Raw genomic sequence first — 24,148 nt, 5'->3', positions numbered from 1 at the left:
GACATTTGCAATAATGTAAATATACTTAGCGGGTATTATGCTTAGTGAAATCAGTTGGACAGAGAAAGACACATACTCTACCTGATCCTTATGAGTGGAATCCAAAAAATAAAACAAACGAATATAACATAACAGAAACAGATTCAGAGATATAGAGAATAAATTAGTGGTTACCAGTGGGAAGAGGGAAGTAGGGAGGGACAAAATAGTGGTATGTGATTAAACTATGCAAACTACTATGTGTAAAATAAATAAGCAATGAGGATATATTGTACAGCACAGAGAAATATAGTCTTTATTTTGTAATAACTTTGTAGTACAGTCTATAAAAAATTGACTCATTATGTTGCACACCTGAAGCTAATATAATATTGTTAATCAACTATGCGTCAATTAAAAATAAAAGAATGCTAATGTATCTCATTAAATGAGACATTTCCTGTAAAAGTTACCTTAGAAATTACGAACATTTACTTAAAGACTTATGATTCAAAGAAACATCTATCAAAGAGACCAGCAGATAGACCTAAGTGTGGAAAAGTAGGTAGAAGGGACATTGGGTCTGGAGGGTGTAGGTGGAGATTCAGCCTAGAGAGTCTCTTGTAGGCACCAGATTGGGAAAGTTTTAGCAGTAGATGTGATTATATCTGGGGTATTGAAATTGGTGTTAAAGGATACACATCTGTTCAGACACAAGATGAAGAATCCAAAGTTCCCAAATGGTAACCATATCATGACAATAAGAAATTCTCAGGAATTCAGAAGAAGTTGTTGAATTTTGGAAGGACTCTCCATAGGAAACAGGTTCCAGCCCTCAGTCCAGACTCTCAGACCAAAGCTCCTGTTCCCAGGGGAGAGCCTTAGGGAGACTAATGATGATCTTTCACCTTTAGAGACTCGAAAATTACATACTCAGAAATTAGAAATTTTGATAAACAGAAATTAGGTATGGAAATAACATTTCCAAAATCTGAACCATACTATCTAGGACATGAACTGTATAATTCCAAAAGAGGCATTACAAGATGAGCTATGACTCAGGGAACAGCATGAAACCCAGAAGACAGCAATGGAAGAGAGCGTCCTGGGTCAAGTTTTTAGGAAAGGGAAATTGGGGCAGAGCTAGGAAATATAGTGTCAGTGTTAAAGCAGCATTTCTTGGGTTAGGTTAGTAGGGAGTAGAACTTCATTTTAAACCACAATATATAGAGATTGAGTAGGAAACTTTCTTGTCAGTACTGGTCTAGGAAAAGGCAGGAATAGCCTACAAAAAGGTAACAGTTTGTCCTAATTTTAGGGAACTTGGAAACTCAGTGAGTGGGGACTTGATTAACAACACTGAAGAATCAAAGTTTTAAAAACACATTTTTTCCCTTTATAAAACCATTCAATTGCCAAAATCAAGTCATAACTGCCCCTGTTTCAACGCACTGCAGGTCAGACTTCTCTCTTCAAAATTTCAGTTTAGGCTCTTTAAATCTGTGTGCGGAAATGAAGTTCAGTTTCAGACATTTCCTTCTTATAAATGGCATCAAATTTCTCATTTTGGGCAACAGTGAAGTAATTCTTCCAGTCACCTGTAATCCCTAAAAATTACAAATAAGAAAACATATGAATGAATAAAATATTTTCATTATGAAGGAAAAGCTAATGTATACCAAAAGAAAAGATTTGTAATCCCAGTAGTGGGATTGTTGGGTTTTATGGTAGTTCTATTTTTAGTTTTTTAAGGAATCTCCATACTGTTCTCCATAGTGGCTGTATCAATTTACATTCCCACCAAGTACAAGAGGGTTTCCTTTTCTCCAAACCCTCTCCAGAATTTATTGTTTGTAGATTTTTTGATGATGGCCATTCTGACTGGTGTGAGGTGATACCTCATTGTAGTTTTGATTTGCATTTCTCTAATGATTAGTGATGTTGAGCATCCTTTCATGTGTTTGTTGGCAATCTGTATATCTTCTTTGAAGAAATGTCTATTTAGGTTTTCTGCCCATTTTTGGATTGGGTTGTTTGTTTTTTTTGATATTGAGCTGCTTGTAAATTTTGGAGATTAATCCTTTGTCAGTTGCTTTGTTTGCAAATATTATCTCCCATTCTGAGGGTTGTCTTTTCATTTTGTTTATGATTTCCTTTGCTGTGCAAAAGCTTTTAAGTTTCATTAGGTCCCATTTGTTTATTTTTGTTTTTATTTCCATTTCTCTAGGAGGTGGATCAAAAAGGATCTTGCTGTGATTGATTTCATAGAGTGTTCTGCCTATGTTTTCCTCTAAGAGTTTTACATTGTCTGGCTTTACATTTAGGTCTTTAATCCATTTTGAGTTTATTTTGTGTATGGTGTTAGGAAGTGTTCTAATTTCCTTCTTTTACATGTAGCTGTCCAGTTTTCCCAGCACCTCTTATTGAAGAGGCTGTATTTTCTCCATTGTATATTCTTGCCTCCTTTCTCAAAAATAAGGTGCAGAGTCTGGCTTTTAAAAATATATAAGAAAGGTTAATTTTCTTGTCTAAATTTATGGGCTGTACAATAGTTTCCTAAAATAAATTATTTTAGTGTTTCTAATTGTCCTAGGTCATGGGGTTACCACTGGTCACTGGATCAATGATCAGGGAGTATTCTATTTCATGAGTTACCTTTGGAAACTGTACAAAGGACTGGTCATGAGCACAATCAAACAATGAAACAGAAAGCTGATAAGTATTATTTCACAAAAGTAATAAATGAGGATGTTATGATATTTGGATGATATTTGTGTTTCCTGAATTCACTAGACATATCTTATTTTAATTTTAGAGGAGAAGAATAGCATTAAAATCAAACACATAAAATCTCTGAACCATTTTTACAAAGGTGAAACTGTTGTGATATAAATTTACATTTAATCTTTTATACTGGATGCTTAAAAATATATATTTGAAGAATTAATAAATTTTTAATGTACTGTTAATGTGTTTGGAGGAAAACATTAATTTTGCCAATTTATTTAATATTAAATATAATTGTATTGAATTTCAAGCCTTATTAATCCATTATTGCTTCATGAAGATTTAAAATCCTTTTAATGAAAAACATCCCCATAGACAAGGTTGTTTCCCTGGTTATTTTACTTTATTCTGTTTTCACCAAATAATAGTTCTTTGGAATGTATGTGAGAGTAGTGCATATCTGGGATAGTACACCTCCAAAGATGCCACTGAAAAGAGAAAGTGCAGATTTAAACAATAAAGAGTCATATATAAAAGTAGTCTAATAATCTTCTATTTTGAGTATAAATACTATATACACAAACACATTTGCTTCACAAGAGTGAGGGAAGTATAAATTTTTTTTTTGATAAAATAAATTCTTGCCAAATCTCAGGGTTTTTTGTTTTGTTGCTGTTTGGGACATAGGCATAAACATTGGACATTATCTATCCTCTCCATAACATCGTTACTATTGTGTGACTAAATTTTTTTTTTTTTTTTTTTTTTTGTGTGTGTGTGACTAAATTTTGACCTTGATTTATCCAGCATGGACTCCTTCAAGACTGAAGGCCAAACTATGCTTGGCCCTTTGTTCATTCTTCACTTTTGAGCCCTTTTCAATATTCATTACATGCATGCCTCTTGTATTACATTATGAGCTTCTTGAGGAAGATGTACATGTCATTTATATTCTAGAGAATATGAGCTGTATATAGGTGTTCATGAAGAGCTTTTCATAAATATTAACTAATGAATAAAGAGTATTCTTTAAGTGTTATTGAATGCATGAATGAATAAATGAATAGATGCCTCTTGAACTATTAGATTAGAACATATTAGAGTAATACGACTTGCTAATTTTGTGTATATCACTTTTGGTCAGAAAAAATATAGTAAATGCTTATATATCTTTTACCAAAATCCTCCCCCAAAACTTGTGCTATAGGTGTTATTCTTTTCTTCATTTTGTCAGTGATGTAACTGAAACTTTGGCAGATTTATTAATATATGCAAAGTCAAAGGTTCAGTGAGTGGCATAGCCTCGATAAACCCCAGAGCAATCTGACCACAAAGGTTATGTTCTTCACTACTCCCAGAGGGGATATAAAGACTGTCTCTCTCATATACCCTTTTCCTTTGAAGTTGGCGAAATCATGGAATTCAGATACTGAGCTTATCTCATCTATCTTTATACCCTAATGAGATATCATTAGATAGTATCAATTTCCATATGACTGGGGATAAAACTCTCCTGGAAGTTACATTCAATAATCTGGCATAATGAAAATTTGCCTTGTTTAATTAAAGAGGTTTTTTGCCTCTGTTTCTTCCACAAGAAAAACGTGTGTGTGTGTGTGTTGTGTGTGTGTTGTGCATGTATCAGTCTTCTTTGTTCAAACTTGTAATGCACCATTTACAATGAAAAATTTGCCTTGCCCTCTTATACCACAGCTTATTTTTTAAGTGCAGTGTTTTTGAAAATTAAAATAAAAACATAATTTAGTGTTTTTAGCATAGGACTACACGAAGGTACAGAGAAAACTGTGTTAGAAATATCTGTAATCATATAACTATTTCAAAATTGAGGGTTTTGATCCACATGTTCATATGCACTATATATTCCTAGGGTTGTGTTTACTTCCCGGCACACCAACTGAAATTTTATCTTTTCCTTTCTAATCCAGTAAAGGACATTGAAAAGAAAGGTGGCAAGACTAGTTGGATAACTTCTCAAATTTTAGTTAATAATTTGTTAAATGCATTATTTTTATCATTAATAACACATTTTTGACAAAAGCCATGTACAATAAACCATAATATACAGTATTTGCTTTAATGGAAATAGAGCTGTATTTTGACAGTGAATGCCATATTTCTCTATTGTCATCTTTTTAAGTTAACTTTAGAGTCTATGTTTTCATATAATTCAGACAGTATTTTTAGGGAGCAAAAACTTCCCATATGGTAAAAAAATGTCATTACTCTTGGTGAATCCTTCTTAACAAAATGACCACTGCTTTCTAAATGATAAGGGGTTTTTAAAGAAGATGGTACTGTATTGAGTGACATTAGTTTATTACTGGGGAGAAGAAGAAGGCCTATGACAATTTAAACAAAGATTTAAGATTTAGTAATAAAAAATTTGGAATGACTCACATCAGAATTGACAAAACCACTCCCTTTTAGCAGGGTAGTAAATAGAAGGAGAAATATGTATCAAGTACTCAAGGTATTTTAATAATGTGTTTACATGCATTATTTCCTTTAATAATTTCTAACCTAATTCAGCGACTTTTGTGGTAGGTATTTTTAGTGTCCTTATTTTACAGATGAAGAAATTGATGCCAAAATTGGCTAAGTAACTTGGTAGAGATTACAAAGCTAATCCTCACTTCAGAGTAATTCATAAGAAAGCAAAAAGGAAAATTAAACTCAGCAAAATATTAACCTTTGCGCATAAAAGAGGATATACTGTGATCCATCACTGTACTTGGTAGATGTGTATAATTCACCAGAGGGTTGTCCTTCATCATTTCAAAGGATGTATGATGGATGATCTTATCCAAGATCTCATCATTCAGGTTCTTCTCTAGAAACCTCACAATCTTCTTGATTTCTTTCTTTGGATTCTATCAGTGGGTAAAGAGACATATTCAAGAAAATGGTAAAAAATAACTCATTAGCATAATGTGAAAAAATCTTAAAAATGAAAAAATCAATAATTTATGTTTAGTAATAGTAGAATAGAATATTTTGTTTGTTCTAAATCTTACATTTTTAGTTTTCATTCAAAGTACAATAAGAATAAATCTTGGCCTAAATATTAACAGTATTTAGAGAAAAAGATTATAGCAACGATTTTAAGCTCAATTTGTAATCAGATTTGAAATGTGAATGTTTTAGGGACCCAGTATCTTTATTCTTTCTGCCTTCATTTTTCTGTTCTTCATCAAAATTGCTTTCTTTTTCTTAATAATAATATTTAAAAACAAAAATAATAAATTCAGGGAAAACTTCAGGTATTTTTTTAAAGTGTAAATACTGACAAAATCTTGCTTGGATGTAAATTATTAAAAATAAACTCCAATGAAGTTGCAAAGATATCAAGACCTAAATTATTCATTGGTCTTTGAGAATAAGAAGAAAAAAATCTGAGGAAGAAATCATTTTTTTTTTCAGATTCTAATGACATAAACAATATTTATAACTTTTTAGGAAGCTAAGTTAAAATCTACATAGATATATCTAGAAAGATTTTGAGGGGGTAACATCTAAGCTGAGTTTAGAAAGATGAGTCAGAGTTTACCAAGATGCAGTCTCCTGAGCAGTAGGAGAGTGAATTCCCAGTAGAGAAAATAGTTAAAATTCTTGGAGGTATAAGTTCTAACAGTGTGTTCAAGGGAGAAAAAAAAGGAAAGTGGTTGCAGTTAGAGCTGAGTTGTTTACAGGAGTGGGAGAGGCTATGAATCAAGAAAGATGAATTGGGGTAAAATTGAGAACATCCTTGGATATCCTGCTGAAGGATTTGGACTGTATCTGTTATGTAATAGGGAAGCAACAGCATTTAATAATATGTCTTATTAACTCTCTGTGTTTTTATGTATGTGTGTGTGTGTGTCTGTGGTGAATGTGTGTTCATGTGTATTTTTTTTTTTTTGCAATCTCAGTTTGTTGTCTTTTTTTTAACATCTTTATTGGAATATAATTGCTTTCCAATAGTGTGTTAGTTTCTGCTGTATAACAAAGTGAATCAGCTATATGTATACATATATCCCCATATCCCCTCCCTCTTGCTTCTCCTTCCCACCCTCCCTATCCCACCCCTCTAGGTGGTCACAAAGCACCGAGCTGATGTAAAGGAGAAGTACACATTTGAAAGATATAATAGTTAGAGCATGTGAAACAATGGGATGTTCAGGATATAGTGGAACCATATCAGCTACATGAAAGCCAGTGAGGACAATTTACTTTCAAGCTTTGAACACTGAATGAACAACCAAACATCATTAACCAAAAGAGAGAATAAAGGAAAATGATTACCTGTTGGAGAGAGAGAAGCAAGATGAGCTTAGTTTTGAACATGTTAAATTTGAGGGTTGTTTTAATAAAAACATGGGTTTGAATTCAGGGTAGAAGTTAAAATGGAGTTTTTGGTGGGTCATTAGCACATAAATAGTTTTGGCAACAGTGGGCTTGGACGTGATCATCAAACTATAGCAAAGAGTTCAAAAAGAAAAATGACTAAATGATAGAGATTCATAGGAAAACCATGACAGTGTGATAACCAATTAAACGTAGGAGAGAAGTTTGATAAGAAAAGGTGCTCAAAAGAAACACAATGTTTAAAAGGATAAGAGGATAAAAATGTCATTGATTTCAGTTAGTGTCATTAATGACCTTAACAAGATTTGGGTAAGCAGGCATGGAAAATAGGTAAAGCAGTCATGTCATTTTGGACTCCATAGATTAAGTTGAAAAAATATAATAATCCTTTTACCCCAGGATGTAGCTGAAGAATTATCTAGGATGCATTTCTACCATTTTACCTCTTTCATATCTTCATAGAATAAGAAAAGTATTGGGTGTTCTTCCTTTTTCTTCCACCAGCTTTTAACATGATTAAACCAGGAGCCGAAGGCCACTAAAACCAGAGAAACAGTCTATTTCCATAAACATTCATCAAATCAAAGATTTGTTTGTGACCAATAAGTCAAAGTGTACAAACATTTTGTGGAATTTAGTACTCAAAGGAACTGAGACTGTAAAGCCAATTTAAACAATTATATACCTTCAGCCATTTATGGGTGTATAATCAGATTTTTAAAAATATTAAGTACAAAAGATGTATTTCAAATGAAAATACATTGACCTCTAATAGGTTATACTTAGCCTCACACAGAAGAAAACTATTCTTTTATGAAGTACTCAATCAATTATTTACTAAGTACTATAAATATATCTGTAACAGATTTAACTAATGATTTGGGCAAGTTAAACAATTTCTATTCTGAGCAGGAACTGAGAATGGGTTTTTAGCAACTAAAAAGAGATTCAAGAATAGTTTCATTAAGCCAATGTTTAATACAAGGTTTATATATTGAATGTCATAGTAAAATATTAGATGTATTTGATTTAATTTTTAAATGGTATTTGAATGTACTTGTTACTGATTTGGAAAAATAAGTGTTTTGAAAGGAAAATTCATACTTATAATGGTTAATATTATTATTTAAAATAATTAAAAAATGACATTAATTTTTAGCCAAGGCCATCCTACCATTTCCAGTCAAGAATTTCTCTAGATATTCTCCCCAGGTTCCCGGAAGAGGTTGTAAATTATTCATTAAGTCAAAATGGTAAAATGAGACTGCAACATCCTTGGCATTTCGAGCCAGGTAAATCATCTGCAGGGGGAGAATGAAAAAAATCAAATAATGATATTTTATTTAAGAAAAAAAGTAACATATAGTAGGCATGTAAACCAACAGATTTGAAATCCATGAAATTAAAAACAGGAAAATATTAAGAAAATTAATGAAACAAAAAGCTGGATCTTTTAAAAAAATCAACAAAATTGATAAACATCTAACAAGACTGACAAAATAAATAGAGAAGACACAAATTACTAGTATCAATAAAAAACAGGGAATATCACAGCAAACCTTGAAGCTATTAAAAGAAAAATGAGTGTGAAAAGATACCAAACATCTTACTTCACCAGGGAAATGCAAATTAAAACAATGAGACACAACTCTATACTTTTTAGAATGGCCAAAATCTAGAAAAGTGACAACACTAAATCCTGGTGAGGGTGTGGAACAACAGGGACTCTCATTCATTGCTGGTGGGGATGCAAAATGATACTGCTACTTCGTAAGACACTTGTTTCTTTCAAAACAAAATATACTTTTACCATATGATCCAGAAATTACATTACTTGGTATTTACCCAAAGGAGTTGAAAAGTGAAGTTCACACAAAAACCTGCAAATGGATGTTTATACTAGCTTTGTTCATAATTGCCAAAATTTGGAAACAACCATAATGTCCTTCAGTAGATTACTGGATAAATAAACTCTGGTACCTCCAGTCAATAGACTATTATTCATTACTAACAAGAAATGAGCTATCAAGCCATGAAAAGACATGGAAGAATATTAAAGGCATATTACTAAGTGAAAGAATACAATCTGAAAAGGCTACATATGTATGATTCTAACAATATGACATACTGGAAAAGGCAAAACTATGGAGGCAATAAGAAGATCAGTGGTTGCCAGGGTTAGGGGGAGGAAATGAATATGTGGAGCACAGAGGATTTATAGGGCAGTGAAACTTCACTGTATGGTACTATAATGGTATATACATGTCGTCATACATTTGTCCAAACCCATGGAATGTACAACACCAATAGTGAACTCTAAGGTAAATTATGGACTTTGGAAGGTAATGATGTGTCCATGTAGGTTCAACAATTGTAACAAATGTATCGCTCTGGTGAGAGGTCAGAGATATTGATGATGGGGCGTCTATGGATATGTGGGATCAAGGGATATAAGGAAAACCTCTTTAACTTCCTCTCAATTTTCTGTCAAAATAAATTTGCTTTAAAATAGATAAATTGCTGTAAAAAAAAAAAGCCTGTTAAAAGAAAGAATAAAATGGGAATATTATTAACAACATTTCATTACAAAACTCAACAACTTAGAATTCCTCACATACCACAAACTAGCAAAAGCCAGATAGACAATCTGAATAGCTTCACAATTTTTGAAAAAAAAAATGAGTTTTAAATTTAAAAGTTTCCCCAAAGCAAATATCCAGGCTCAAATGTCTCACTGAAGAATTTTACCAAACTATTGAATAAGAAATGATATCCTTATGCTGAGTTTTCAGGGAAGGCCAAACTATATAAGACAGCTGAGAAATAATAGTAGCAATATTGTGCTGAGATAAGGATTTTGTTGCTGCAAAACTTTGGAAAACTTGAGCATGTATGTTTAGGCTAAAACGTATTCTTTTAATAGAAACACTTTTTTAAATGTAGCTCACTTCTCATGGTAACAGATAAACAAAACATTTGAGCAATTACTTTACTTACTATGTGAGTGAAAAAGGGTTAAAAGTCGCAAAAATTTACTTGTGGTTTAGAGTATACCTTGCAGTTGTTTTCCCAGAAAGACTTAGGAATGAGATCAATTGGTAGATGTGTCTTCACAAGCCGGGGCGATGGATTCTTCTCTAATTGTTCTATACCTAGGGAAATTTAGTTTGGTTATGGAGATACTAGAGTCTCCAAAGAGCCTGCATTTCCGGATTTTCTTAACCAACTTTTCAAAATATTTTTGACCAGTATATAATGCTGCTAAATTTTGAACCAATGTCAAGCATCATTTATCTGGATTCTAAGAGCCAATATTTTCTAATTGTTAAGAGATTGGGTTCTGCGGTTAGCCTCTTTGGGTTCAAATCCTAACTTTTTCACTTACTCATCATGAAACATCTGAAAGTATCACAGAGTCTCTAGGCTTAATTTTAACCACCTCCAAAATGACAAGTAATAATACCAACCTTAGCAATTTGGAGTTTTATCATGCCTTTGCATTATTACAAAAATGTTTCCTGTATGTCAGAGATATTGATAACTGGTAATTCTCATATTGGCTATTGCTATGCAGCAGCTATTGTAGTATAGATGATATCTTTGTAGAGCATCACTTGTTGTACCTGCATTTTCATTATTTCCTTTATGTGTCATATATATATATATATATATATATATATACTACACATATAAAAAATGAAATTTTTGTGCAATTTTTAGGTGCTGGCTGAAGTTTCTAAAGACATACAACTAATAAGTAATAGAACTTAGTTTCAAGTTAAGTCTTTGGTTAAGGGTTATATGAACTTCCTTGTGACAGAAAATATCCATTTATTTTCTACATGAAGAGCTAGGAAGAGCCAAGGGGCCTAGATCAATCTATAAGTGACTTGGCCAGTCTGAGGGCACTTTTGGGGTAAAGGCATACTCAGAGAATTTCTGACATAGACCAGGAAGAGCTGGGATTACCCTTAATTTATGATTTTTTAATGGACTCAGTGACCTTTATCACTTCCCAGATTTATCTGTTAATGATGCCATCCCATATAGAATTGTCAGTCCCTAAAATCTCAATTATTCTTGTCTCCTCCTTCAGGTTTCACATCCAGTCAATCTTAAAGTCCTGCACATATTTCACAATATAACTTACACCCAGTCTAACTTCTAGATTACCTGTTAAACCTATATATATATCATCTTCCCATATTTTGCACACAAAGGCACACCTGCCCCAAATTGTATGACTTACACATTCAAAGCAATCCTATGCTTCAATTGTTCACAAAATTAACTACATACGTTAAAAAGCCACTCCGTTTCTAATAAATCATCCTTTTTAAATGTTCTATACAGCACATATTTTGTCTCACAGTTTATGCTTATTTATTTGTTTATTGTCAGCTTCCATGCCTCTTCCCATCCTCATTCCCAAATGTACACTGGAATGGAGATTCCATAAGAGCAGAAGCATAGCTTGTTATGTTCACCAGTGAATATTCTGTAGAGAACAGTTCATAGCACAGGGTGGTATCAAGAAGAACCCCTTAATATCAATGCAGATAGGGTTGACAGACTTAGGAAATAAAGATGCAAGAATCCCAGTTAAATTTGAACTTCACATAAACAACAGATATCTGTAAGTATTCCCCTGCAATATTTGAAATATACTAAATAAAAGAGGTATCTTCTGATTTTCAAATTTAATTGGGTATCCTGGATTTTATCTGGAACTATTAATTATACACCTGTAAAATTCCACCAGCTAATTCATTATGTTTCTACTGACCTGGTAGCGGCAGCCACTTTATCCAGCATACAGAAATGAGAAATCATAATCTTCCACAACTCACTCTACCTCAATGTCCATGACGTGAAATTTTATGTGTCTCTTTTATAAAGTTTTCACTATCTGTTCTTCCTCTTCCATCTCTTAACTTCACTGAAAGATTTCTCAACCTCTTCTGTCTTGTGATTGTTTTGCCACATGAGGTCCTTTAAATGAACCCTTTACATACTTAAATGTGAATGTTGGGAATATGTAATGACATCACAAGTATGCACATTCAGGTTGCAGAGGAAATCTGAGTGTCAGTTTACTCTCCTTTACCTGCCGAATCTCACCTACTCACTCTCTGGTGATGCTACACAGACTCACGTCCCACCCCCAACCTCCGTCTTTCACCAGTAATCTCTGACTGCCCTGTCCCTGATTACTTTGATTCTATCACTTTTTCATTTCATACTTTTCTATGGTTCTGGAGTCTTAACTCACTCGGTGCTCATTTTGGTTGCTTGTCCCAGAATAATCCTTTAGTTTCAAGCTTTAGCATTTGCTCTCTGACTTCAGGCAACCACACAGAGGGAATGATACCCTCTCAGCTGGTCCTTCTCTGCCTGCGGAAGTAACTAGCTCCAGTAGGCGAGAGAATTTGAATTCTGCTGTTTACATTGATAGACATTCACCACCATAGTACTGTCTTTTTATCCCAGGTTTCTAGCAGCATTTGAAAGCTAGCCCTCGCTTTTTGAACCCTTCTCACTTGCTTTCATGATACCCTACTCTGCTGATTCTCTCTTAGCTCACTGATTATTTCTTAAGAATTACAAGCCCTGCATGATCTGTCCCTGTCTAGTCTCCAACTGTTTTGCCTCTCACTTTTCCATTCTTTCATTGTTGTTGTTGGTGGTGGTGGTGGTTGATTTTTTAGTCCCTGGACTACACCTAGGTCTTTTCTGCATCTAGGCCCCCACACCTAATGCTTCATCTTCCTGAAATATGCTTTCTCCAGCATTGTGCAAAGCTTTAGGTCTCCATTCAGAGCTGATATCCCTAACTACCCAATCTAAAGTAAAGTCTCCTGATGTTCCCTTTCGTAAAGCCCTATTCTCTGGATATGTTAGGCTAACAATATTCATATATTGCTAGTTTCTTTACTTATTTAATGTCACAATGTTATTGTAAGCTCCTTGGAGATAGGACATCTAATTTACTGATTTTTTAAATAGATTTAATTAATAAATTTATTTATTTATTTATTTATTGGCTGCGTTGGGTCTTCCGTTACTGTGTGCAGGCTTTCTCTAGTTGCTGTGAGCAGGGGCTACTCTTCGTTACAGTGTGAGGGCTTCTCATTGCGGTGGCTTCTTTTGTTGCAGAGCATAGGCTCTAGGCATGCAGGCTTCAGTAATTGTGGCTCATGGGCTCTAGAGCGCAGGCTCAGTAGTTGTGGTGCACAGGTTTAGTTGCTCTGCGGCATGTGGGATCTTCCCGGGCCAGGGCTCAAACCCGTGTCCACTGCATTGGCAGGCAGATTATTAACCACTGTGCCACCAGGGAAGCCCCTACTGATCATTTTTTATCTAGTCCATAGCACAGTGCATAGTTCTTTAGAAGCACTCAGTAAATATTTGTGCAATGAAAAGTGAATTGTATTAATAATAAATTTTATATTTTATGAGGCATTGGTACTTCTTATTTATTAATTACAGCAATGTTTTAAATTAAGACATTACTGTTCTAATCTGTCAAATTTTATACAACAAAATTCAGTAAAAGATAAGAAACAGGGCTTCCCTGGTGGCGCAGTGGTTGAGAGTCCGCCTGCCGATGCAGGGGACACAGGTTCATGCCCCGGTCTGGGAAGATCCCACATGCCGCAGAGTGGCTGGGCCTGTGAACCATGGCCGCTGAGCCTGTGCGTCCGGAGCCTGTGCTCCGCAACGGGAGAGGCCCGCATACCGGAAAAAAAAAAAAAAAAAAAGATAAGAAACATTTTTTTTTTATCAATAAGATTTTTAGTTGTTTTCTATAACAAAATTCTTTTATCTTTGATTAGCATACCTGGATGTGCATGCAATGGACTAAAGTTTCTCTGTATGCCTTGCTTACTGTACTGCTTGCAAAACTTCCATTTTATGTTACCAAATATACTCAATTTTCCTTGAATGGACATCACAAATACAGTATTTAATATGTGATGTAAATACTACTACAAAATTATAATTTCTGGGTGATTTAAAATTACCTGAAATCCTTAGTCCAGGAAGGGCCATTTCTAACATTGGAACTTTCACAGTTATAACATCTCGCTTACAGTTTTCAACATCTCCATCATTTAGAACCATGTCCAAAATTTCACTAATCCAAGTGGTACCTGTGGCAAAAGACAACATTTTTATAAACTTCACCTGAATCTGGGGACAAAACGTCCCAGTTGGAAGCCTGCCATCTTAATATATTATCTTAGAAAATTAATTCTGCAGAGTTTCCCTTTCTATGCCCCAAATGTCCATTTTAATATACTCAAAGTAGATGGCTAGACTGACTTTTAGGAATACTAATTTTATTTAGGATGTTAACGATTTTGTAGAGAAACTAATTTTCAGAGAACAAAAGCTGAAGTCAGACCTGCATTTGTCAGGCCACAAAACTCACCTGATTTGGGGTAAGTGGCTACCACGATGTCATCTGGCCTGCTTTGGAACTGTTCAATCTTTTCCCAGTTGTTTGCAAAAGCATAGGTGATGGGACAGCCATGGACTAGCTTCAGATTTTTTCTCCAGACAGCTTTTAGGGAAGTCATCTTTGTTCCAGACTGTAAAAATACTTAATAGAATACTTAATAATAATCAAATCATGGAGAAAAAAGAGGATAAAAATGAGAAACTGAGTAACTAATGTTATTAAGACACTGCAACTTGACAGTAAAATTGGCCTTTAACACACTGAGCACAAGAGATCTAAATACAAAGGGCATTTTTATGGGTGTACAGCTGTAGATTGAAAGAGCAGCAGCTGGCTCAGTGACAAGCAGATCAAAGGTCTTTAATGGAAGCTTTGGAAAGAAATAGAACTGCACATTTTAGTTTGAATTAAAAATCCCACTTCACAGAAATATGCTAAAAAATATCTGGACCTAAGGCAAAATAAATCTATCAGTCATTGTTATACTCCAGTTGTACCTCATTTTTTTCTCACAGGAAACCTGTTGTGTTTCTCACCTTGGTTCTTCTGAGTATAATAAATTTGTTTTCCCTGTCAGCTTCTAAGATTCTCTTTTTTTTATCACTGGTTTTGAGCAACTAAATTATGATGTGCCTTGGTGTGGTTATTTTCATGTGTTTGTGGTTGTGTGCCTATGCTTCACGTTTATTGAACTTATTTGAATTGTGTTGACAGTCATCATTTCTTCCAAAAAATTTTTTTTTATTTCTCTCTCTTTTTCTGAGAATCCAGGCTACATAAAGCTGTTCACAGCTCACTGAAGCTCTATTCATTTTGTAAAATATTTTTTTCTCTCTTTGTGTTTCAGTTTGGATAACTTCTATGGCTATATTTCTTCATGTTCACTAACATTTTCTTCTGAAATGTGTAATCTGATGTTAATACCATCCAATGAAATTTTTTCTCAGACGTAGTTTTCATCTCTAGAAGATCATTTTGGGAATGATTTTACTTTTTATGTCTCAACTTTTTGAGCATATTGAATATAGCGATAATGACTGTTTTAATATCTTTTTTTTTTGCTAACTCTAACATCTGTGTGAGTTCTAGATTGTTTTCCATTAACTAATTTTTCCTTTCTCTATGGTTGCCTTCTTCAGCTAGTTTGCCTGCCTGATATTTTTTATTGGCTGTCTGGTGGTGTACCTGGGTTTTCCTCCCTGAAGCTGTGGCCCAGAAATTCTCTCATGGCAGTAAGCTGGGGAAATTGTAGGGCTCAGTTTGTTTGTTTCCTATCCACTATCATTCATTTTGGTTGTTTCACACAAGGGGGCAAATTTAGTTTCTGTTACTCGATTTTGCTTAGAAGCTATGATGATTAATTTTATGTGTCAATTTGCCTGGACCATGAGATGCCTAGATATTTGGTCAAACATTATTCTGGGTGTTTCTGTGAGGATGTTTTGGGATGAGACTAATCTGTAAATGGGTGTATTAAATAAAGCAGGTTGCTTTCCCTAATGTGGGTTGGCCTCATTCAGTGAGTTGAAGACCTGAATAGAACAAAAAGTCTGAGTAAGAAAGAATTCTTCCTAGCTGATGGCCTTTGAACTGTAACATCAGCTTTTTTCCTGCATTCAGGCTGGAAATAAAACATCGACTTTTCCTGGGTCTGAAGCCTGGTAGGTTTTGAACTGGAACTATACCATTAGCTCTCCTTGTTCTTAGGCATTCAGACTCAAACTGGTACTAAATCATCAGCTATTCTGGGTCTCCAGCTTGCCAATTCATCCTGCACATCTTAGGACCTATCAGCCTCTAAAATTATCTAATCCAATTATGTATAGTAAAACTCTTTATGTGTATATATATATATATATATAATATAAAAATTGCTATGTATCTTCTTTAATTAATAAACTATCCTTATCATAATAATCATAATAATACTAACCCTGAATTAGAACCTTATTGATCCACTAAGCTATTCAAAACATTTTGGGTCCTGAGAGACTGTATTAGTCAGGGTTCTCCAGAGAAATCAAATCAATTATATATGTGTGTATATATATATATATATATATATATATATATATATATATATATATAGAGAGAGAGAGAGAGAGAGAGAGAGAGAGAGAGAGAGAGAGAGAGAGAGAGAGAGAGAGAAAGAGAGAAGAGGAAGGGAATTTATTATAAGGAATTGGCTCACGTGATTATGGATGCAGACAAATCCAAAGATATACAGTTATCCCAGGCTGGAGAACCAGGATAGCCAATGGTGTAGTTCTCTTCTGAAGGCCAGCGGGCTTGAGACCCAGGAAGAACTAATATTTCAGTTTAAGTGTGAAGGTAAGAAAAACAATGTCCCAGCTCAAAGACAGCCAGGCAGGAGGGATTCTCCCTTATTCCCAGAGGGCCCTCCTTTTTATGTGATTCAGGCCTTCAGCTGAGTGGTTGAGGCCTGTCCACACCAGGGAGGGCAGTCTATTTTACATAGTCTACCAATTCAAATGTTAATTTCACCCCAAAATACACTAACAGACACAGCTAGAATAATGTTTGACCAAATATCTGGGCTCCCTGTGAGCCAATCACGTTGACACATGGAACTGACCATCACATAGAGCTCCTCATTATTTATTTTTTCCACTTCATTTTCACTGAACTTTGTAAGTGAAACTGTAGTCTTGTTCTTCCTAATGTGTTTCTCATTTTACAAGCCTCTCCCTGCCCCCATGGAATGTAAACATCTCAGAAATAGAAGGAAATGCAGAATGTAGAAGTTATAGGATCCATCATAATCTATTTTTCCATTTATTTATGAGAATCTGTCAATCAATAATAATAGATAATGTATACAACAGATAAATAGAGTTTGAATTAACAAGCTAAATTACACCTCTGATTGACAAATTGATTGATACATATATTTTTTTTATCAGGCAAATATTTTGTAAGTAATTCGGTGATTCCAAATTCTTTGAGAGTGCTTTAAATAAGTGATTGCACTTATTAAGCTTTCACTAGTAACTTGTGTAACGGGAACCACAAACAAAGTCACTAATATAAAAGCTGGCTGTAATTTAAACTCATATGCTTAAAATTGATTTGTATAGAAAAAGTTATACTTTAGATTAAGAAAAAATATGTTGGTGTAACAGACTAGTGTTTTAGAGATAACTTCTCTACACCTTACTAGCCCTCAACTTCTAGCCCCTTAAAAAAGTCTAGAAGAGAGAAATCTGGACAAACATTTTTTCATTTTACATTATAAGACATGAAGTATATGTCATATTCTATATCTTATAATTAACAGGTATACTTACAACAATAGTGTGTCTTTAAGTTTTCCCAATAAAAATTGTTATTAAAGAATGGATTTTTCTTTAAATATACGGCATCTTATGCTAGAAATACAGTGAAAATAATTTGAATTTTACGTCTTCATTACTGCTCATAGAATAAAGGAGTTGGGGCCTCAGAAGCTTAGAAAAGTGTATATTAATGAAAGAGCAGAGTCTCAGCAGAGAGTAGACACAAACATGTTTACAGCAGGCAAGATCCTAAGAAAAGGATGCCAGTGAGAGCTGAGTAGACTGGGCATTTGGGGAGAATTCTATTAAATATTCCATATTAAATTGTTGCCCTTTCTATGCTTCTCAATTATCCTTTATTTTTGGTAAAATATCTGGCTGCTTTCATGGTCCCTTGTTAGTTCAGAGGCAGTTTCTAGTAGAAAAAATTCGTTAGCCTGAATTACTGTGGATCAGCAGCCTCAAGAAGGGAACAAATAATGTGCTTGGTCAAGAACTCAGCAGAGCAGGAAGTGGCAAGAAGTGAAACTGAGTATGTAAACACTGTGTTTGGAATAAAGTAGGTATTAAGTGAACTGAATAACTGAATGAATGAATGAATGAATGATGAGACCTACACTTCCCATCCAGAATCTTCTAAGATCTTGGGGACAGTGTAACTTCCAAGTTTGGATATAAAGAATGAGTGATGGCAGAAATCAACATTATATATTCAGATATTAGATTTTTACTTCACATAGTAAATGAGATAGTTTCCCTTGAAACATTTTATTCTATTAATTTCTTAGCAAACTGTTTTTTCCAGATTATGTAAAGGTAAATATCAATCCCAGACCTCATTTGAACACTTATATATTCTGAATTAATTGAGGAAAATAAGTGAGGCTCTCTTTTTCTTCTTTAGCTCTAGAATATAAAATTTAGGAGGGCTATAAGTCCACTTACCAACTCATATTAAACAATACAGATTGTTATGGGAAAGCAAGTGAGTATTGAGGACACATTTATTTTCCATAGTGTCTGCTATAAATCATATAGACAAAATTTTTCCCCACACAGTAGGGGGTTAACATTATGTTATACATTTATAACATCATTCCAGCTCCATTTCATATCTTAACATTTTCATTTCTTTATTTATTCATCTTAATTTAACTTGTACTATTATTTTATATTTATATAATTGATTCATAATTGCTATTTAAATACAGTCCATGTACAAACACCATGCACTATTGTCATCATTTGAGAGCTTGTTAGAAATGCAGAATCTCAGGCCCCAGTCCAGAATCAACACCTATATTTCAATAAAATCCCCAAGTAATTTATACTCATAGGAAAATTTGGGAAGCATGATTTTTTTTTTTTTTCGGTATGTGGGCCTCTCATTGTTGTGGCCTCTCCCGTTGTGGAGCACAGGCTCCAGACGCGCAGGCTCAACGGCCATGGTTCACGGGCCCAGCCACTCCGTGGCATTTGGGATCTTCCCAGACCGGGGCATGAACCTGTGTACCCTGCATCGGCAGGCGGACTCTCAACCACTGCGCCACCAGGGAAGCCCTGGGAAGCATGATTTTAAACCACTTTTAATCTACTCTGACAATATAAGGTGTATATAAATGATTTATCAAAATGAATTAAGTTTTTTCCAGAAAATGGTGTTGATTGTGTTTAATATATATTATCTCTAATCACTACCCACCCTGACAATAAGTCTTACTTTCATTTTACAGATTGAGATTAGGAAACAGAGTTTCAGAGAGTCTGCTCAGACACACAGCAAGTGAGTGTATGTCTCAAAAATAGATTTCAGTTTCCCCAGCTCTGCTCACTTGGTCATACTGCATGTCTACATGGATGGGCCTGACTAGAGTCAAAGATGTTCCTGATTGTAGGGAAACTGTTTTTGACAAAGCAAACTTCGCTCTGACAAAAAGCTTTAACTCCTCATGCTGCAAAAATGTTGTCAGAGAAGGATGGATATGAGTAACAAGATGATCGTGAATACATACTAATCACATCTGGGAAGTGGGTGTAACCAATTCAAGAACGTTGGAGTAGCAGTTTTGAATTAACATTGCTTCATCACGACCAGTGGATGATGATGAGCTTAGAATTATATGAGAAGATAGATTCAGGGAAGAGGGCTCAAAGACATAAGATAACTAATGTTATTGAGTTTATGAGTGATACTTACTTTAAAATATAAAAGTCGGTTCCTAAAAGTCTTTATGGTTTATGAGTGATATTTACTTTAAAATATAAAAATCATTTCCTAAAAATCTTTTAAGTCTTACCAGAAAGTGACAAAAAATTTTATGTGGTTATATAAATTTTATGTGGTCTACATGATACTACAAATCTTCCTAGTTAAGTTGATCCATAAGCTAAAAATTAACATGTCTAAAATTGACTTAAAAAATTAATAGAAAAAAAAGGAAAATGGAAAACAATGCCCCTTTTAGGAGAAAGTAACTGAGTCATCTGACACTAAAGGTGAATGGTTCTTTTAATGGGAAAAAAGTATTTCTTCCATTTGTTTCACCCTAACAAAGTACAGTTCTACTTGGTCTACATCAAACTCCAGCTACTGAAATAAATGAATTAAATAATATGTTCTGCATTGTGGAGCGTACCTTAACATGGTGTGTATCTGTGTGTATGTGCATGTGTGTACATAGGGGTTAAGGGGAGATGGAAGCAGAGAAGTGAGAACTTGGAGTGGACTCCTTTTTTGCTTATGAAGCTTACAGTTTTATGAGAAGACCCTTAATCCTGGCATGTTTCACAAGAGTCCCATTAAACCCAGAAAAGTAAAAGGGATCACTGAAAGCCTGAGATTCTGCAAAACATAACAGGAAACACTGAGTTTCCCATGGGAAAATTGCAATTATGCAAAAACATCCCAATGATAAACATGTGTTCAAAATGGAAACCATTCAAGGAGCTCAATGCACTGTGGATGCAAGATCAAAACAGAGAAAAGAGATTTAAAAAGAAAACTTTACCTCACAATTTAATCCCTTTTTCAGTTTTCGTTTTCAGTCGGTGGTGCAGTTGCTGAAAGGAACACTGCGTACTGGTGGTAGTCCTGAAGGGCAGGGCAAGGTGCGCTCAGGGAGGCTCACTCCTGTCTCTGGGAAAAAAATGTTTAAGGATATGATCCGAATGTTGTAGTCAGTGACTTCACAGGCAGTTAAGATATAAAAATTTTGAACTACATACAGAGACAGGGCCTGCTGCTTCCACAGCTGGGAGAGCCAGGAATCCTTGAGAAGGAAATGAATCAGGGCGGTGGCCAAAAGTAAGCAAAGTCAGAGATTAGCTAGATTTAAAGGTTCCCACATGGCTTCAAAGAGTTTGAGAGAAATGCAAAGGGAAAGAACTTGAACTGTCAGTGGATGGAAGTCTGCTGTTTCTCTACAACTTATAAGAATGTCTTGTAATAATTTTGGTCATGATGAAAAGTTGTTTGTATGTGTGTGTGTTTTCATCTGAACGAAACATGAGTTTCCAATATCATGAAAAGAGCAAGGATATACAAACATATACTGAAGATAAAATAATTTTGGCAGCAGAAATCCAGAGGGTCGAGCTGATGGTTTCAGAATGCATTTGTTTTCTGTCACGCTAATCATTTCTATGACCTCTCAGCTTTTCTTTTCTTTTTTTTAATTCTAAGTCACAAATACACAAAGAAGGAATTTAGTAGGAGAATACAGTGGTGATGAAGCTGGAGGGGTTAATGTCGAGCATATCTTTGCCATGCAGAAAAGAGGGCAACACTTTTAGAGATCCCGATTCTTTTTGTGAGCTGTCCAAATGCTCAACGTTTAAGTATTGGCACCTAACTACATACATGAAACAATATAAACACTTTTGTATGGCACATGCCAAGGAAAGCAATTTGCAAACTTTGGCATAAGGTGTTAATTTCAGGAAAACTATTTAGATGTGCATGGATTGCCTGGCAACCCCATTATCAATTAATGCATCAAACTTTGATTAGTATATACTAACTGAAAAACAACCTAAATCAGAGATTCTTGAATTTTAGTGTGTTTCAGAATCATTTTGGAGACCATGACAAAACACAGATTACTGGGTCCCAATCCACAGTGTTTGTGATTCAGTTGGTCTAGGGTGGAGCCTGAAAATTTGCTATTCCAACACTCTGAGATGATGCTGATGCTACTGGTTTGAGGACCATTTTTTGAGAACCATGAATGAAAATTCACTCTTGTTCTAAAACATGTATTAATATTCTATGCTTCATTCATTCATTTATCTATCTATTCATTTATTTAGTCACCAGATCTCTCATGTCCCAGGACGTTACACTAGGAAAAAAAAGAAAGGCATTATGTTTGCCTTGCTGATTTATAAATAAATTGATTGGTTGAAGGAATTCTCAATCTGTTGATAGCTCAAAATTTCCCCTTGAGATTCAGAGATTCTAAATGATTTGGCTAAGATCCTATAAATATCAGGTAAAGAATCAGGCTCAGAAAACAGCTTGTGACTTCTAAGTCATGTCATGTGGGCTTAAGGAACAAAATAATAGAGCTAAAAGAGAGATTAAGAAAGACAGAAAAGATTCACAATGTATGTATTCTTTTTTCCCTAAAATTAGCCCTGTGTACACATCAACCAGTCTAAACAGAAGTATTTAAGAAGTTTGAATTCTTTCAGTGTCACTGAGTGTCTAATAAAATAAATACATAAATAAATTCTATGAGGAGTTAAAGAAAAATTAGGAAATTATTTTATGGCAGGTGGGAAAGATAAAACTTTAAAGGTACACAAAATCTTAAATATTTTTTTCTTTGTAAAAGTAATATAGTTACACTGAAAAATAATTCCAGAAGATACAGAAAGTGTGGATTTAAATTTATTCTAAATTTCACCTACAGGAAAAAACACTATTAATATTTGGGTATTTGCAGAGTATTCTAAATATTTTTACACAAATTGGTCCCCCCAAAATGGTATTATGTTATACATACCAGTTTTATGTTGAATTTTGCTATCAAGAAAAATATTTCATACTTTGGAAAAAAACTTTTAGAAGCAGAATTGCTAAATCAAAGGTATGTACTTCATTCAATTTAAATTCTCATTAGCAGAATATCAGTGCACCTTTAATCAATCCTAATGACCAACACCTGATATGGCAGATGGTGTAATCTTACCATTGTGGAGCAGTAAAATCTTACAGGCAAAAATTGCCATCTCATTATTTTAGTTGGCATTTCTTTAATTACATACAGCTTGACTTTTTTATGCTATTCTCATTTAATGATTTTTAAAAGAGGTGGGTAAACTACTGTTAGTCTCTTTTTAATTTTTTCTATTAAAATGATTACATTCTGATAAGTTTGAGAGGTTTTTATATATTAAGGACAGTAATCATTTTTCTTCCATAAGTGGAACAAATATTTCCCCAATTTGCCATTTTAATTTTATTTATTTTCTTCTCAGGAATTGTGGCATGCAATTTACCTGTGCATAATAGCCTGATATATATTAATAAAATTTAGTTTTTTATTATTTATCTTATAAGAAGGTAAGTTCTTTGAAGACAGGGAGTGTGTCTTATCCTTTAAAAATTGCATATGCAAAGCAAATACAAAGAAATGCTGAATATGTACGTGATTTTTATATACACATTTGTGAGGAAATGGCTTCTAAATTTTAGCCATGCATGCTTATAATAACCACAGTGGACTTTATTTTTAACTACATGTTTATAAAAATTATATCTTCAAATTGTGAACCTAGTAATACTGAATAAAAGTTCTAAATTTTTAAAAGAGGAAGTTTAAAAATGAAAGTGAGAAAAAACGTTGAAACTGGACATTTTGTTTTTGTGATATATAACTCAAGGCCAAGGTGATGACAGTTTTTCTCAGATTATGAGGCTTTCCCTAGTTCTCTTTTTATGTTTTAAAGACACTTTATGTTTCTTATCTAAGAGTATCTGATTTCATATCCTAATATTTATCAATGTTCTCCAAATTTCATTTTTCTTTTACCAGTGGTGTCTGCATATATAATAGTTTTCCAGTTACCCTTCTTAAGAATATGTGAGTCCAAAGGAGAAGCTAACCTTTTTGAAACTACTTGCTTGTCTGTAAACTCCTGAGGACAAGGCTGTCTTTTCCCTCCTGTGATAGAAATAATGGTCAGAGTTGCTTCATTGAAATTGCTTGTGTCATCATAGCTCATTTACATAAGAAAGCAGGGATTAGTGTAAAGATCAATCTACTTCCCTTCTGAAGGCAGGTTTCACTGACATGTCACCAGAATGTTTTTT

At 34.2% G+C, this 24,148-nt stretch overlaps 1 protein-coding gene across 1 annotated transcript; it reads right to left on the bottom strand.

The window, feature by feature from the left end:
- Nucleotides 1–282: 282 nt before the first annotated feature.
- SULT1B1 (sulfotransferase family 1B member 1) lies at nucleotides 283–21,174 on the bottom strand. Its single transcript, XM_081249135.1, has 9 exons — nucleotides 21,058–21,174; nucleotides 20,841–20,968; nucleotides 14,507–14,666; nucleotides 14,097–14,225; nucleotides 10,126–10,223; nucleotides 8,246–8,372; nucleotides 7,515–7,609; nucleotides 5,417–5,597; nucleotides 283–1,586 (listed from the first exon to the last, which is right to left on the bottom strand). The coding sequence occupies exons 3-9, from the start codon at nucleotides 14,652–14,654 to the stop codon at nucleotides 1,474–1,476; spliced, it is 891 nt and encodes a 296-aa protein (XP_081105261.1). The 5' UTR covers nucleotides 14,655–14,666; nucleotides 20,841–20,968; nucleotides 21,058–21,174; the 3' UTR covers nucleotides 283–1,473.
- Between the last annotated feature and the right edge of the window lie 2,974 nt (nucleotides 21,175–24,148).

Source organism: Mesoplodon bidens, assembly GCF_964165515.1.
Source record: "Mesoplodon bidens genome assembly, chromosome: 1".
Classification (NCBI taxonomy): domain Eukaryota; kingdom Metazoa; phylum Chordata; class Mammalia; order Artiodactyla; family Ziphiidae; genus Mesoplodon; species Mesoplodon bidens.
This window is presented reverse-complemented; position numbering and strand designations above follow the sequence as displayed.

Excerpts from the sequence above, each read along its gene's own strand:
- SULT1B1 (XM_081249135.1), bottom strand. The coding sequence starts at position 14,654 with ATGACTTCCCTAAAAGCTGTCTGGAGAAAAAATCTGAAGCTAGTCCAT. Across the intron at positions 14,226-14,506 it reads AGCCACTTACCCCAAATCAG|GTACCACTTGGATTAGTGAA; the intron begins GTGAGTTTTGTG and ends CTTTTGCCACAG. Across the intron at positions 8,373-10,125 it reads TCTGGGAAAACAACTGCAAG|ATGATTTACCTGGCTCGAAA; the intron begins GTATACTCTAAA and ends CTCCCCCTGCAG.